The 17,694-nt window shown below is 41.7% G+C and overlaps 1 protein-coding gene across 1 annotated transcript; it reads left to right on the forward strand.

Moving 5' to 3' along the window:
* Positions 1-4,523: 4,523 nt before the first annotated feature.
* Positions 4,524-5,516, forward strand: LOC113651783 (trace amine-associated receptor 13c-like). Its single transcript, XM_027160632.2, has one exon. It carries the CDS (start codon positions 4,524-4,526, stop codon positions 5,514-5,516), a length of 993 nt encoding a protein of 330 aa, XP_027016433.2.
* Positions 5,517-17,694: the final 12,178 nt, after the last annotated feature.

Below are 17,694 nucleotides of genomic sequence, written 5' to 3' on the forward strand. Positions count from 1 at the left end.
TTTTCTTTGTCTCCTCACATTACATAATTTTTTTTGACATGATATGACATGTATATCACAAAAAATGATAAGAATGACTTTAATATAATAAAGCTTGGGTATTGTTAGACGCGCCATTCTTCACATGCAGAGATTCGGGGTTCGAATCCACCCTCGGACAGTTTTTTTTTTCTAAAACTTTATAATAAAGGTTCATTAGTTGACATTAGTTACCACATTACTTAACATGAACTAATAATGAACTGCCCTTCTACAGCATTTATTCATTTTGTTCATGTTAATTTCAACATTTACTAATACATTATTAACACCATGTTAACATTACTTAATATACTGTGAACTAACATGAACAAAGAATAAACTTTATTTTAACAAGATTACTAAATACAATAATTTATTACCCATGGTCAGTAAATGTTCGTTAATACATTACATTTGAACTAATGATCCTTATTGTAATGTGATTATATTTTTTCCCAGTAGTTAATATACTGTGAACTAACATGAACAAAGAATAAACTTTATTTTAACAAAGATTACTAAATACAATAATTTATTGCTCATGGTTAGTTAATGTTAGTTAATACATTACATTTGAACTAATGATCCTTATTGTAACGTGATTATATTTTTTCCCATTAAAATCACTGATTGATGCTTTAGTTCAAGATCTTCATGGCGCTTGTTTCAGGAAAAGATAAATGGATTTTCAGGTGTGCTCTTTTGTTGCAGGTGAGAAACTAGTCTGCAAATATAACCATAGTAACTGTGCAGCCATACCCTAGCAACCATGTAGTGCACCTTACGAACCATATTGCAATATAAAGAAGCCATATCTCAGTTACACAACATAAAACACTCAGCACGATGAAGGAAACTGACGTCACGTGCAAGCACATACACATTTTCTTTAGGAAATGTACCGTTCTAGTTTCACTATGTACTGCAACAGCTATATATGGTTGAAATGACAATAAAAGCTTCTTGACTTGACTCTTGACGTCGTCTAAAAGGTATGGCTATCCACCAAGGACCTTCCTATCAAGGGGTCTTGCCGCAAGCTCGCGCCTCGATGCGCCTCCGTTTCTCATCTCCAGGATACTCAACCCAGTAACCATCCGTTTTAAACTCCCTAAGAGCCTACTCTATTCTAGAGCCTATTCTACCTTCCCATTGTTCTGCTTCAAACCTGTGCAGGCCTGTTCCTTGGTTGATTTCACTGAAGGAGCACAAGATTCAATTGGTAAATGAAATGGGTGTCAAATAGAATTTAAAACAGATATGAAAAATATATGACCCTAGTAAATGTCAGAAATTTTAACAGGCTGTAAAAACGGTGTAAAAATGGCAGGGCTAAAATGTGTACATTTTATTTTGCATTTTGCTATTCACAAAACATGGACTTTCACATTAGTATCATTAGTATAAGTAAAGGCCTTTTTTGCTTGTGAATGGTACACTCTGATCAGACAATTCATCCATCCATCTTCTACCGCTTATCCGGGACCGGGTCGCAGGGACAGCAGTCCAAGCAGGGATGCCTAGACTTTCTTCTCCCCAGACACTTCCTCCAGCTCTTCCAGGGAATACTGAGGTGTTCCCAGGCCAGTCGAGAGACATAGTCCCTCCAGCATGTCCTAGGTCTTCCCCGGGGCCTCCTCCCAGTTGGACATGCCCGGAACACCTCCCTAATGAGGCGTCCAGGAGGCATCTGGAACAGCTGCCCGAGCCACCTCAGCTGACTCCTCTCAATGTGGAGGAGCAGCGGTTCTACTCTGAGCTCCTCCCAAGTGACCGAGCTCCTCACCCTATCTCTAAGGGAGTGCCCAGCCACCCTACGGTGGATCCCCCTGTAGTTGGAACACACCCTCCTGTCCCCCTTCTTAAACAGAGGGACCACCACCCCAGTCTGCCAGTCCAGAGGCACTGTCCCCTGCCACCACACGATGTTGCAGAGGCGTGTCAACCAAGACAGCCCCACAACATCCAGGGACTTGAGGTACTCAGGGCAGATCTCATCCACCCCCGGTGCCTTGCCACTGAGGATCTTCTCAACTACCTTAGTGACCTCAGCTTGGGGGATTGAGGAGTCCACAACTGAGCCCTCTGCCTCTGCTTCCTCAGTGGAAGACAAGTCAGTGGGGTTGAGGAGGTCCTCGAAGTACTCCTTCCACTGTCCGAGGATGTCCCCAGTCGAAGTCAGCAGATTCCCACTCCCACTGTAAACAGTGTGTGCAGGGCACTGCTTCCCCCTCCTGATGCACCGGACAGTTTGCCAGAATTTCTTTGAGGCCGAATGATAGTCCTTCTCCATGGCCTCACCAAACTCCTCCCAGACCCGAGTTTTTGCCTCCGCAACCACCCAGGCTGAAGCTTGCTTGGCCCTCCGGTAACTATCAGCTGCCTCCGGAGTCCCCCGAGCCAACCAGGCTCGATAGGACTCCTTCTTCAACTTGACGGCATTCCTTACTTCCGGGGTCCACCACCGGGTTCGGGGATTGCCGCAACAACAGGCACCAGAGACCTTACGGCCACAGCTCCGAGCGGTTGCGACGACAATGGAGGTGGAGAACATGGTTCACTCGGACTCAATGTCTCCTCCCTCAGGATCTGGTTGAAGCTCTGCCAGAGTTGAAGATCCCCTGCTATCCCTCCTCCACATGAAAGTCCAACCTGCATACTGAAGGATTTTGTGTCTACTTCTTTCATGCATAATCAACGCCTGACATTCATACTGTATGTAATCAATGTCTGATCTTACTGTGCCCCACCTGTAATTTACATATAACTGTAAAGGGGGAACCAAAAGTCTTATTACATTGTGGCTGTGCCCCACCTGTAGTTAACAAAATGGCCTCTCTGTAAAGCAATCAACTGATCAATACACAGGATGGCCCTTCTGTCCTGTCCATTTGTTGCCAGGTATGAAGTCTGGTCACACAGACAGTACCTTTGGGTTAATTTCCAGGAGACTGCTGTGCTACACAAACATCTTCAATAAACACTTATTGCGAGCACAACTATCTCTAGTCGGTATCTCTCAACCTTCTACACGAGCTCAGGCTCCTTCCCCCCAGTGAGGTGACATTTCATGTCCCTAGAGCCTGATTCCGTGTCCAGGGATTGGGTCGCCGAGGCCCCCACCTTCCACAATTCACCGGCCCCTTACGGTTCCTCCTGCAGGTGGTGGGCCCACAGGAGATCAGCCCCACATCACTCCTTTGGGCTGAGCCACCAGACACTAGCATGTGAGCCCCAACCCTGGGCCTGGCTCCAGGGTGTCGCCCCAGTTGCGCCATACCAGGCGACGTCACGAACATTGATTTAAAATTCCTCATGAGGGGGGTTTTGAACTGCTCTTTGTCTGGCCCATCACCCAGGACCTGTTTGCCTTGGGAGACCCTACCAGGGGCAGAAAGATGCAAAGCTGACTTACAGGCCAGAAGAACGATTTTGGGTACCTGCACACACTATATTTGACCCCAACCTGCTCAATGAGATTCATGTAAATCACCCAGAGTGTGTCATCTACCCATTGGGAGACCTCGATACAATACATGTACACTTCCCTGGTCCTTAGAAACAGTTGATAACGCCTGGGTATATCAATAAAGAAGAATTTTATCACTTGCATCTGACTCTGCAAATGAATCATGACAATTATACAGTTAAATGTTTAAGTATTACTTAACACCGTACTTACCACTTTAAATTAGCCTTTCTGCTTTTAGTTTGTAAATCGTTTATTTGATAAATCAGAATGCACATGTGTAAAAGATTATTTGTAGTGCAAAAGGTAGACCCGCTGCTGTTGGGCAGTATTTACTGTACATGAAAAGGCTTTATGTACCTAATGCACAGACTCTTACTCTGATTTTTACATGATTGCAACTCCCATTTAAACCAGAAATAATCTTTCAGAGTGCTGACTGGGAGAGAATGGCATCATTTTGTCTGTGAAAACTGTGACTGATTGGTTTCTTTATTCAGAAACTGTCATGTCTTGAAGCCATCATATCAGGCTTCACATATGCTGCAAGTATTAAATACCTTTCAGTTAGCATGTTCAATACTTCTTTCCTGCATCATAACACTTTCACACACAGATAGATTTACAAAATTATGTCTTGGGTATGTCTGATATGTAGTTCATGAAAATAGCAACATTGTAAACATGTATATGAAAATATATTTATACTAAAACTAATTTCCCTGCATTTATCTTTTGTTTTGTGAATTTTGTGTTTATATTTAATTGAGGTTTTGTGACACATAAATCTGCATAATAACATGTTTACTTCTTTTGGAAACTAGACCTATTTGTTCCACAGAGGCATGACATCATATGTATTATGCTGTCACTCAAACTCAGGGGCGTACTCCACTTCTAAATTATAAAACCACTAGGACTGCCTGAGCCTCAATTCATTTGATCTATTACATTTACTATTTTACCATTTACTATTTTTACCATCTATGAGGAATTTCTAAAACTCTGTAGACATTAGAGAAATGCTGTATTGATGAACCTGATGGAGTTTAATCAGACTGATCACTGTGATCATTTTCCCTGTCCAGAGAGATCTGTATCTGCTGCAGTTTATATCTTACTGTACATGTGTTCAGCTGCTGTGGTTCTGCTAACAGTGTGTGGAAATCTGCTCGTTATCATCTCTGTTCTTCACTTCAAGCAGTTTCACACACCAACTAACATGCTGCTGCTCTCTCTGGCTGTGTCGGATTTCCTTGTTGGTGCTTTAGTGATGCCACCAATATTTATCTGGACAATAGAGTCATGCTGGATTTTTGGGAGAGATTTCTGCATCAGTTTTTTGTTTATTGGTGGTGTCCTCATGACCATATCAATTTATAATGTTGCCCTGATCGCTGTAGATCGGTATTTGGCTCTGTCAAACCCTTTTCTCTACATGAGTTCTATATCTAGGAGGACTATGTGCATTGTGGTTTATTCTAACTGGTGTGTGTGTATTATGTATATGACAACATTTTATTATTTCAACGGAAGCTTTGAACATTCTGTAATGTGTCCTGGACAATGTTTATTAATTGTGAATGAGGTTTGGTCTGTAATGAATCTTGTGGTATTGTTTATATTTCCACTTTCTGTCATAATCATATTGTATACTCGAGTTTTTATGATTGCTAAGAAACATGCGACTGCTATCAGAGAGCTTAATAATCACACACGGCCTAAAACACAGAAAATCACCTCACACTCCATGAAATCTGAGAGAAAAGCAGCTAAAGTCCTCGGTATTTTAGTGTCTGTGTTTCTGATGTGTTTACTTCCATTTTATATTTACAGTTTATTAGGGAACGTTATTGAACTACAGATAAAAACATTGCTGAAGTTTTTGATTGTCGTTCATCTTAATTCCACTATTAATCCAGTTATTTATGCTCTGTTTTATCCGTGGTTCAGGAGGTGTGTTAAATTAATCATAACTCTACACATTTTTCTGACAGACTCTGAATTAATCAATGTTCTTTCATGAATTAACTTTTGTCACAAATGTTTAGCATAACCCCAAAACATTTCTATAAAATTACGACTTATGTTATTATAATATTATGATATATTTTATACATTTTTTTGTTCTGTATTATATGCAGTATATAATAGAGTATTATAAATTATATATTTGTGGTGGAGATTAAATTTATTTATTTATTTTTTAATCTCTATTGTAGTAACGTTTATGGCATAAAGAAGCCTTATTTTCCTCTAGAGATGTTTCAAGTCTTTGTCCATCTATACTCATGACTGGTAGTCGTTGTGACTAGAAATTGTCATTGCCAGTGGTTGTTTTTGTAGAATATGACAAGGACAGAGGGGACTCAGATGAGTTGGCTGGACTTAGGTTCATAAACAGCTTCAAGTAGACCTTGGTAAGTCAAGATTAGTTTGATAAGGAGGTGAGCAGGTGTTGTGCATTTAAGCCAATGATTAATGATGTTTTGCTTTTACATGTCATCTTTGTTTGAATCCCACCTATAAAATATTGATGTAATCACTCATCGGGGTCCGGCCTTAGTCAGGCTATACTAGCAGTGTTGGATCCTGCTGCGCAGCAGAACACGATGGCCAAAGGTGGCCAAAGCGCCATGGTGTGAACACTACAGAGATTTATATTGAATAAGTGTGTTTGTTTGAGTGTGTGTGGGCCAGTTTGGTTCAGTGATCTGTGATCTGGTTGAGCCTCCAGAATCCGTTACAGAGGCGAATGGACCAATCCGGTTTAGGCAACACTACAAAGGGGCAAAACTTTTTACTCTTGCCTGTGCCTACCAGTGTAATACTTTATACTTTAAATGTCTCAAAACTCAAACTTTCACAACAAATTAAAGCTTTTGGATGGAAAGATTCATCTTATGTTTGTAATATTACACATCTTAAATGTTGTACAGATGTGGCATTTTAAAGGACAGATGAGCAGATTGTATGTTACTTAATGCAAGTTTTCTGAATTTCATATTATGACTGTATTTTGTATGTGACAAAGTACAAAACGGAAAACCATTGCGTTGACAGAATCATGGCCTAATTTTATTCAAATATAGCACTGTGGATAAGAATTAAATTAGGGAAACATATATCAGGCAGCAGTGTGTTAAAACAAAAACAAACCACAACTTTGAAAGCTGTGTTATTTTTTGAAAGCTTTTATTTTATTTGAATAAATGCATTATAATCCATTTGCAGTAGTCGAGTGAAAAAGCTCTTATTGGAAAGTAAATAAATAAGTTAATGTAAACATTTTTACGAACAACTTCAATAATATATTTTTACTGTAGCACCTTTTATAGATGAAAGTGAAGGTGACGTGACATACAGCTAAGTACGGTGACCCATACTCAGAATTTGTTCTCTGCGTTTAACCTATCCAAAGTGCACACACACAGCAGTGAACACACACACACCATGAACACACACCCGGAGCAGTGGGCAGCCATTTATGCTGCGGCACCCGGGGAGCAGTTGGGGGTTTGGTGCCTTGCTCAAGGCTCAGTCATGGCTGGCCCGAGACTCGAACCCACAACGTTAGGGTTAGGAGTTAGACTCTCTAACCATTAGGCCACGACTTCCCCAAAGATTTAGATAGGTAGATTTAGAATATGGCTCAAAGTATATAGCTCATAAATCACAGACTAAAAAAGGCTGGTGTTTATTGCTAAATGGTTCCTGATAAATTCCAGTGTGACTGAGATAAGATACAGAAAAATAAGAAATAATATACTAAGACAGAAAATATACAATTGTTTTTCATTCATCATTTTCTACCGCTTATACAAACTACCTCAGGTCACGAGGAGCCTATGACTATCTCAGGCGTCATCGGGCATCAAGGCAGGATACACCCTGGACCGAGTGCCAACCCATCACAGGGCACACACACACTCATTCACTCACAAAATCACACACTACAGACAATTTTCCAGAGATGCCAATCAACCTACTGTACCATGCATGTCTTTGGACCAGGAAACCAGAGTACCCGGTTGAAACCCCTGAGCCACGGGAAAACATGCAAACTCCACACACACAAAGCGGAGGTGTGAATCAAACCACCAACCCTGGAGGTGTGAGGTGAACGTGCTAACCATTAAGCCACCGTGCCCCCCAAAATTTAATTTGATTGTTTTCTTATTATATTAAAATTTTACTTTATCATACTTAGTGCAGTCAGACTCTGGTTAGAAATGACCAGTGTTGGGCAGTAACACGTTACTGTAACGCCGTTACTTTTGACAGTAACTAATACTCTAACGCGTTACTTTTTTTTAAATAAAGTAACTCAGTTAACGTTACTATATGGTGTGTTACCCGTTACTTTTTTAAATTAATTAATTTTGGCTGAAGTGTAGACTACAGCCTAACCTGTTTACAGCAGCATTTACTACAATCAGGATTGGCCCCCTCCCTCTCTACCGTGCATGTGCTACAAGGTTTGGAGCACATACTCGAATACTTGTCTCTGTCGTGCATGCATGCTCTTGCTCACTTGCTCTAGATTCCGGGAGATTGTAACTCATTTGCAGGCATCAGGGAGCCACTATCAATATACGTCAGACTCCCAGAACATCCGGGATACTTGTGATGTCTGGTTTTGTGTTTGTATAGACCATAACGCATAAAAGGACATTAATGGGAACATTAAAGAACGTTCTTTAAAAAAGTAACTAAAAAGTTACTTTTAACAGTAACACATTACTTTTAGGTGTAAGTAATCAATAACCTAATTGAATTACTTTTTGAATGAAGTAACTAGTAACTGTAAATAGTTACTATTTTTTAGTAACTAGCACAACACTGGAAATGACACTTACCTATGTGACACTCACCAGCAGTTTACCTACACTCTGGGCACGGATTATGCCAAGGTCATAGGTCAATGTGGTGCCACCCACCTTTGGTGCTTTCACTGTGGTTCCTGACCAAACATGAGGAAGTGAGAGGACAAAACACTTGGGGCAGATAATGTAACCCATAATTCCTTATTCTTGACACAGGTAAGGTACATGGCAGGTTATGCAATATGTGGTTGAACAACTCACACAGGCCATTACCAGCTGGTTGATACGGTGAAGTACTTCTCTCTACGTTATAAAATCTACACAAACACTGTATCAGACTATACTCAACATTGTGGCCTTGGCCAAGTCAAGAAGCTTTCATTGTTATTTTAACCATATATAGCTGCATACACTAGTAACTACATACTAAAATGAATCAACATTTCTCCAGGACCATGTTGCTACATAGAACAACAGGGGCCAGATGAGACTAAAAACAACACAGAGCTAAGGACTAAAAAGTAAAGTGCATATTATGAAACCAAGAGCAAACAGACAGACAGTGTAACCAATCCAATATTTTACAAGACAGATACATAAAATATAGTGCCGACCCGAGAACACATTGTAATGGCATTGTGCAAATAGAGATCACTAAACAGTAAGAGGATTATAAAGATATGTACACAATAGCAGCATGACTTTTGTACAAAACAGCATTAAAGTTACAATGTTTAAACAGCATCTTATCAGTCTTATATGGGTGGAGTTGTGAACACTACAGTTATTTATATTGAATGAGTGTGTTTGTTTGAGTGTGTGTAGGCCAGTTTGGTTCAGATATGTTGTCTTTGTGTTGAGAAGACTGATGCCTAAAGGGCAAAAACCACAGTGGTAGTGAGAGATTTGATACCAATTACCTGATGCAGTAGAGTGAAAAGTGTGTGTGAGGGGTTTATGGGGTCGTACAATATGCTGTTGGCTTTGTGGATGCAGCATGTGGTGTAAATGTCCATTATAGAGAGGAGAGCAACTGCATCGATCTTCTCAGTAGTCCTAACTATCTGCTGCAGGGAATTAGCATAATGGAGATGTGGTCTGAGCAGCCGAGGTGCGGGCGGGGCTCTGCACTACATTTACATTTACAGCATTTGGCAGTTGCCCTTAACCAGAGCGACGTACATAAGTGCTTAAATCTCTATCATTGGATACATTAATGCTAGCTCACTAGATTACATACTTAAGATATCATGAGTTTAAAACACTGTTCAAAGTTACAATGAAAAAGGTTTTTTTTTGTTTGTTTGTTTGTTTTTTATAAATGCAAAAGATAGGGAAAGAAGTGCTAGTTTAAGTGTTTCCTGAATAAGTAGGTCTTCAACTGCCATTTGAAAACAGCCAGTGACAGCTGTCCGGACCCCCAGGGGAATTCATTCCACCACCTTGGTGCCAGAACAGAGAAGAGTCTTATAGTATACTTGCCTCTTACCCTGAGAGATGGTGGAACCAGTCGAGCAGTGCTGGTAGATCGGAGGGTGTGGGGTGCAGTGCGAGGAGTGATGAGGGCTTGGAGGTAAGAGGGAGCTGGTCCATTTTTGGCTTTGTAGGCCAGCATCAGTGTTTTGAATCTGATGCGTGCAGCTATCGGTATCCAGTGGAGGGATCGCTGCAGTGGGGTGGTATGCGAGAACTTTGGCAGGTTGAAAACGAGCCATGCAGTTGCATTTTGGATCATTTGCAGAGGACGAATTGCATTCATAGGTAGACCTGCCAGCAGTGCGTTGCAGTAATCCAGTCTTAAAATGACAAAAGACTGAACAAGTACCTGAGCAGCCTGTGTGGACAAAAATGGCCAAATCCTTCTAATGTTGTAGAGAAGAAAGCAACATGAGCGAGTCACATTAGCAACATGAGAGGAAAAGAACAGTTGATTGTCCATGGTTATCCCAAAGTTGCGAGCTGTGGCTGAAGGGGAGATTGGATTGTTGTCCAGGGATATAGCAAGATCATGACCTCGGGATGAATCACCTGGGATGACAATATCTCATATGTTGCAGCGTTTGACCTGTGAGACACGACATCTCGTTCCACTGCATGTTTCAACATGTAGCAAAATATCAAATAAAGAAACTTGCACTTGAACATTCAGACCTCCAGACTGGACTATTGTAATGCATTACTAGGTGTTGGCCTGCATCTTCAATAAATAGGCTAGAGTTATTCTAAAATGCAGCTGCCAGAGTTCTTACCAGGTTGAAAAATATGATCAAATAACCCCAATTTCACACTGGCTACTGTTTAAGTTTAGAATTGATTACAAACTGTATTTACAGTACTGTATTTACTGTATTTAAAAACATGCAGCTACTTACGTAAAAGGCTCTATATGGTTTAGCTCCCCTCTGTCTCTCCAGTCTTCTAACACGCTACAATCTTTCACGATCTCTGAGATCACAAAACTTCTGGTAGATCTCACAACATCAAAATCAAGTAAAGATGTAGAGCGTTTTTGTATTTAGCTACCAAACTGTGGAATAGATTTCCTGATTGTGTTTGGGGCTCAGACACACTCTTCCAGTTAATGTAGATTACAGACATATCTCTTTAGTCAGGCATAAACATAATACTGTACATCCCATAATCTTGTGCTCTAATACATCTGATCAAATGCACATTATAATCTAGTGCTTGCTAATTTTATGAACAGCAGCAATGCTAATTCCTCTCCACTGCTTCTCTTTTTCTACCCATTCTGAGGCATTCAGAAATTGTACCAGCTCCTATTGACTTCTATGCAATGAAGATTTTGGACCTCTACTGAGATTAGGCCGACTCTGTGCTAAACAATTGAAATTGAATTGAAATACCAAACACTTCTTCCAAACTAAAATTCTCTAAAATTTTCAGTCATGCCTAATTGAGTTCAAAACCAGTTTCATGTATTTATAATTTGACGTATTGTGTTTAGTAGGTCAAAGAATGTGACTTAAGCAGTAGGCTGTGCCCTGCCTCCCTTTTCCTTGGGGAGGATTGCTCCCAGTCCACTATAAATGGCATTAATTTCCAGAATGAAAGGCTGGCTGAAATCTGAATATGCAAGAAGTAAGCATACAGATGTAAGCTTACCCTTGAGTCTGTCAAAAATCTGCTGGTGCAACATATCTAATATAATATAATGCATCACAGTGCTGTCTGACCTGAACATTATTAGAAAGGCGATCCCATGAGCAGTTAGGTTATCGCACCCTAGATCTGCCTCATGAGCCGAGAATACCAACTGACATTTCTGGAGCAATGCCCTTACCCGAATCTGTTTCTTCCCTTACATGTGCAACATGATTGTTCCAACACCACAGTGAATTCATAGTAAGTGAGCAGACTGACTACAAGCACATTGTCCAAAGTACCCTAACAACATACATTCAAAGGATATCTAAGGTCATTATATTTAGATTGTAATTATGTATTAGCGTATTCCTCCGGAGTTCCAGTTTGCAGCTCTCACTGGTGAGGTCCCTTCCGGGTCGCCAGACTTTTTATCTTGGCAGCGCTATTTAAGCACGTCTATCGTGCATGATTTTCGCAAGATCATCTCTCTCCAGTTACATCGCAGTCTGTGAGTCATCCCGCTGTCCTCCTGTTCTAGTTATTTTTCATTGTCTCGCTGCTGTTGTTCCGAGTGGACTTTTGTCTTCTTCTTTTTTGTTTCGCGTGTTTTTGCAAACTTCAGTTGTGTACTTTGCTTGTGTGTGCTTTGTTCCGCTTTTCGTGCTCCAGCACTTTTCCTGCCAATTGGATTATATATTTGGGGTTTTGAGCTTGCTAGATATGAGATATTGTCCTGTGTTTGGGTTCCTCCCTAGCACCTCCATACGTTCACTGATATTATGACTTTGTAATCAAGAACTGCTAGGCATCAAGTTGGCTTTGGAACAGTAGAGACACTGGTTGTAGGAGGCTGAACACACATTCCTGAGTATCACAGATCACAAACAAGCCTGCTGATCCCTGTTTTTTGTCCACTCCCTGCTCAAAGAGCAGATGCTCTTTCCTGCATTCACCTTTCGACCTGGAAAATAACAATTTGGAAGTGACACTGCACACAATTCTAGGCAGCAGATTTCTCACAAGCTCTTTGTTCACAGATAGCTGCAGACCAGACTCATAACATGGGCTCACACATATGTTGTCATTGGGCACCTATGGGTTCATTGCATTTACTGCCATGTCTAAGTCAGATCACCACACAGGGAAACCCCCTGCAACTTTATCAACCTTGTGTTTAAGTCTGGCTCACCACTAATGACCTGAACCAACTGCATCGATTTTAACACTCACCACAAGGTACTGGGCCCTTCAAGATTAAAAATAAAAAGAATTAAAGGCAGAACTTTGCTGAACCTTCCACATTACTGGATCCTGGCTCAAGTCTATTCTAAAATCTAGATGCAAAGCTGATTGCCTATATCGCACTGCTCTCCAAACTAAAATAACATGGATTTGATAAACTGGTCTCTCAACGCAACTGACACCATCTTCTCGACGAGAAGCTTGGGTTCGGGGGAACCTGACTGCCCTGCCCGGAACGTTCGCAGCTGGCTATACGATGGACGCTTGGGAGAGATGGTGAGTCGTGTGTCTGGCGCCTCTTTCCGTGGAGGACATTGAAGATATCTACCTATTCGGAACCATGATAACAGGAGTTCTGCTGATTGGATTAGGCATTGCCCTGGATTATCGACGAAATCAGAAAACGGTAACAGCTTTTCAAAATCTCCCAAGGCTGCCCGTCATGATTGATGCAGTAGGCAGAGCGGTCAGCACTGAGGCTGGGACTAATAACCGCAATATGGATAACATCACGGTAAAGCTCACTGCTTTGGATACTGCTTTGGTTGACATCAGAGAGAAACTCACTGCTTTGGAAAGAAAAATGGAGACCAGAATGGACTAAGAGAGTAGTCGTGTAAATTGGAATGCGTCTACTCGCCCCAAGACCAAACAATCCCAATCTTATCTGCTTTCGGCTCCCCTCAACCAGCACTGGCCTTGGCCAAGGCTGCTGTTGGAACAACAACTCCCCCGGCAGAGCACTGCAGCAGGACTCTCTTGCGTTCTTTCCCCCACTTCCACAGACACCTGCTGATTGTTGACTCTCTCTAGGACCTAATCAAGGTTGTCTCCATGGCAATTTGCTGTGTATTGCTATGACAATCTTGCGGACTGAGGCACCAAGATTGGATGCTGGGAGCGACGACTCTCCAGGCCTACACTTTTACACACACACACACACACACACACATATATAAAGATATGCACTCACCCCCCACCCCACGCCTTCGCCGCTTCGTACCGCCAGTCTGACAAGTGGGTCTGTGACCAGCGCTGTAGATAAAGGCTGCAGGACCTGATGGCTGCTTGCCTGTGCTGGATGACCTCCACCCCCCACTCCCCTCCCCTGTTGCAAGTCGTGTGTTTATGGCATACTGTTTATGTGCTTATGTTGCTGAGGTGTTTTTCCTGTTCCCACACTGTACTTCCTCTGGAGTATAGTCTGGGGGTTGGTTTTTTCTCCTCCCTTCCCTCATGTTATGCTGTATTTCTTTTCAAATTCCCTGTCTTCCTGTCCTGTCCACCCCTTGTCATATTGTATGTATTGTATGTTGGACAGGTTGATGGCTAATTTCACGGTACTTGTGACCAGTGACAATAAAGGCTACTACTAATACATCATTGCCCAAACCCTTTGTGGAAGTGGTGTATGCCACTGGAAGCATAAAGGGGGTCACAGTGTTTCATGGAGAGGCTCAATCCTCCCCCTTTATCCTGAGGCTGATGACTGCTGATTACATTACAGTAGAGACACTAGTTGGAGGAGGCTGAACATTTCCTGTTCACCCTGTCCTATGACCCCAGCTCTCAGAATGCCTTACCAGGTAAGGAGCCTATTGGTGTTTGGTACTGTAATGTATCTATGTATCTAATGAGCAGACTGGCTCCTATTTTTTTCAAGATTGCACCTTCCATTTAAACACAAAACAGCTTCAAGAGTGCAGACTAGGAGTGGCACCATCGTTTCTGTAAAAACTATGACAGATTAGTGGTCTTGAACGTCTTTTTAAAAGCCATCTTGAAGCTGTCAAATCAGGCTTTTCCAGATATGCTCCTAGTAATAAGTACATTTCAGATTGCATGTTCAATACTTGTTTCCTGCATCATTACACTTTAATCCTCATAAATTGAAATACAAAAATTTCTTTAGAGGTCTAGAATTACAAAATTATCGTGTATGTATGATATGTAGTTCTTTCTTTAAATACATATTAAATATGTTTATGAAAATAAATGTTTATGTTAAATACTTATTTAACTATATTCACTTTTTGGAAAACTGGTTTGTGTATATTTAATTCAGGATTTGTGACATATAAATCTGCATAATAACAGGTATACTTCTTTTGCCAACTAAACCTATTTGTTCCACAGAGGCATGACATCATTTGCATTCTGCTGTCACTCAAACTCAGGGGTGTACTCCACTTCTAAATTATAAAACCACTAGGACTGCTTGAGCCACAAGTCATTTTACAGTTAAAATTTTACGTCATCCCATATACAAACTGTTTTGTTAAACTCTGTAGACATTAGAGAAATGCTGTATTGATGAATCTGACAGAGTTTAATCAGTCTGATTGCCCCTTTGTAGCATGAAGGGGCAATCGAAATCCGGATTCTGCAGTACTGGCTGGGTAGTGATGCCCGTTCTGTGTTATCTGTCCAGTGCACCGAGTCCGGTTAACCTTTCTTGGTTAGATCTGAGAGGGGGGCAGCTAAAATGGAGAAATTAGGCACAAAATGACTGTAATAGCCCGCCAATCCCAAAAAGGCCCATACCTGTTTTTTTGTAGTGGGTTGGGGGTATACTCTCACAGCCTGGACCTTTTTGTCCTGGGGCATCAGCAGCCCGCGACTGATGCAATAGCCCAGGTGGCAATTATGGGGATTTGCTGTAAAACCAGCTGTACGGAGGGCTCCCAGAACGTCCCCCAGATGGAACAGGTGATCAGACCGGGTGGAGGAGTGGACAACCACATCTTCCAGGTAGGCGGCATTGAAAGCACGGAGGGGTTGTCCATGTCAGATGTCCATGAGGAGCTGGAAGGTGGCCGGAGCCCCATGTAGGCCAAAAGGAAGGACACAGTAGTGCCAGTGGCCATTTGCAGTGCTGAATGGTTTCGCCTAAGGGCCACCTGCCAATGGCCCTTTGTCTGGTTGAGCCTCTGGAAATCGTTACAGAGGCAAATGGACCCATCCGGTTTAGGCACCATTACAATGGGGCTGGACCAAGGGCTGGCAGACTCTTCAATAATCCCTTCCTTCAACATTCATTTCACTTCCTCCTCAATGGCGCGACAGCAGGCTTCCAGGACCCTGTATGGCCGCTGTCGGACCACCATTCCACGAGGGGTCTTGATCTCATGTTACAGTGGTTAATAAGACCCAAATGCAGGATAGCAAAAAAAAAAAAGGATTTATTAAACATAACCAAAACCGAAACTTCCACTTGCTCTGCTAAATACAAAAGACAATTAGACACATAAGGGAGAGGTGTGCAGAGGTGTGAAGGAATAGACAAGGGCAGGGCAGACACATGAACACTGAACATAAACAAAATGTACATGAAAAAAGTCTGGGCAAGATCCTGACATTGTTAATGTAAATTCACATGCCACCACTGTTAGCCTTAATGCAAGACCTGCAGCAGTTCTCTTGGCATGAAAAGAGATGAGCTCATCTAGCTGAATAGGAATGTACAGCACTCTGTTGCTTAGCCACGATTCCATGAAAACAAAGAGGCAGGGTCTTGAAACTCTAGCCATGTGGTCTGCTCAAGTCGGATGCAGTCCAGTGTATTGTCCAGGAAAAAACTTTAGCAAGTACAATAAATGGCTGTGCCAGCCAGCTATAGTCTGTTTTTAGCCTAGCACAGAAACCTAGCTGCTGGCCGAGCTTCTGCACTGCTTTTGGCATCCCCTCTTCTTGTCACCATTAACCTGGCTACTGTTTGAGCATGCTTGTCCAGAGTGAGGACAGTTTTTTTCAGTACCTCTGATCAAATACACATTATCATCTAGTGCTTGCTAATATTATTAACAGCAGCTACACTAATTTCACTCCACTGAATACTTTTTTCTACCCATCCCACATCATCCAGAGGTAGTACCAGCTCCAGTTGTGTTCCAAGTCATGAAGATTTCAGACCTTCATTGAGATGAGGCCAACCTTGTGAGGATCCTGAGGTATCTAGAGATGTACCAATTCCACTTGGACTCTGCCTCAAGAAGTATTCAGGCATACTAAGTGGAGATCCCAACTCCATGTGGTCTTTGAGGACAACAACCTCCTCATCAGTACAACTGTCAGACTGTATATTTATAATTACACCCTCCAGTGTCACCCAAATGAGTTCATTTTTGAGTCTGGTTCCTCTCAAGGTTTCAAAGTTTTTCCTTACCACAGTCACCTCAGATTTGTTCATTGGGGATAAATACAAACACATTTAATTATATTTAAGTCTAATATTAATCTTGAACATTTGTTTTATATTAAACTTTTTGTATTTTTTTCCTATGTTCTGTACTGTAAAGCTGATTTCAGACAAATTACATTGTTAAAAATGCTATAAAGTTGAACTTGAATTGAAATACCAAACACTTCTTCCAAACGAAAATTCTCTAAAATTATCAGTCATGCATACTTGAGTTCAAAACCACAGTTTCATGAATCTATAATTTGACATATTGTGTTCAGTGGACTGAAGAATGTGATTAACATAAGCAGAAGGCCTCACCTTTCCTTACAGAGGATTGCTCCCAGTCCGCTATGAATGACATTCATTTCCAGAATGAAAGGCTCGGTGAATATGCAAGAACAGGCGCAGATGTAAAGTTTCCCTTGAGTCTGTCAAAAATCTGCTGGTGCAATTCAGCGCGGAATCCTCTATTGTCTAATGTCGTCTCTTGTTACGTCCTGTGTCATGCGGTCATGTGTCCTTGGTTCCTGTTTTGTGGTTTAGTTTATTAAATCCTGTTTATTTTGTGCTATCCTGCATTTGGGTCTATTTTATCCCCGCGTCCCTGACAGTGGCTGTCCTTTCACAGTGTTTCATGGATCGGTTCAATCTTTCTCCTTTTCTCCGAAGCTGATGACTCATGATTGTATTTCTGACTTTGTAATCAAGAACTGCTAGGCAACAAGTTGGCTTTGGAACAGTAGAGCCACTGATTGTAGGAGGCTAAACACACATTCCTGAATCTCACAGATCACCAACAAGCCTCCTTGTCCCTGTTTTTGGCCCACTTCCTGTGTACCCTGTCC

Source organism: Tachysurus fulvidraco, chromosome 9 (assembly GCF_022655615.1).
Source record: "Tachysurus fulvidraco isolate hzauxx_2018 chromosome 9, HZAU_PFXX_2.0, whole genome shotgun sequence".
Lineage (NCBI taxonomy): Eukaryota > Metazoa > Chordata > Actinopteri > Siluriformes > Bagridae > Tachysurus > Tachysurus fulvidraco.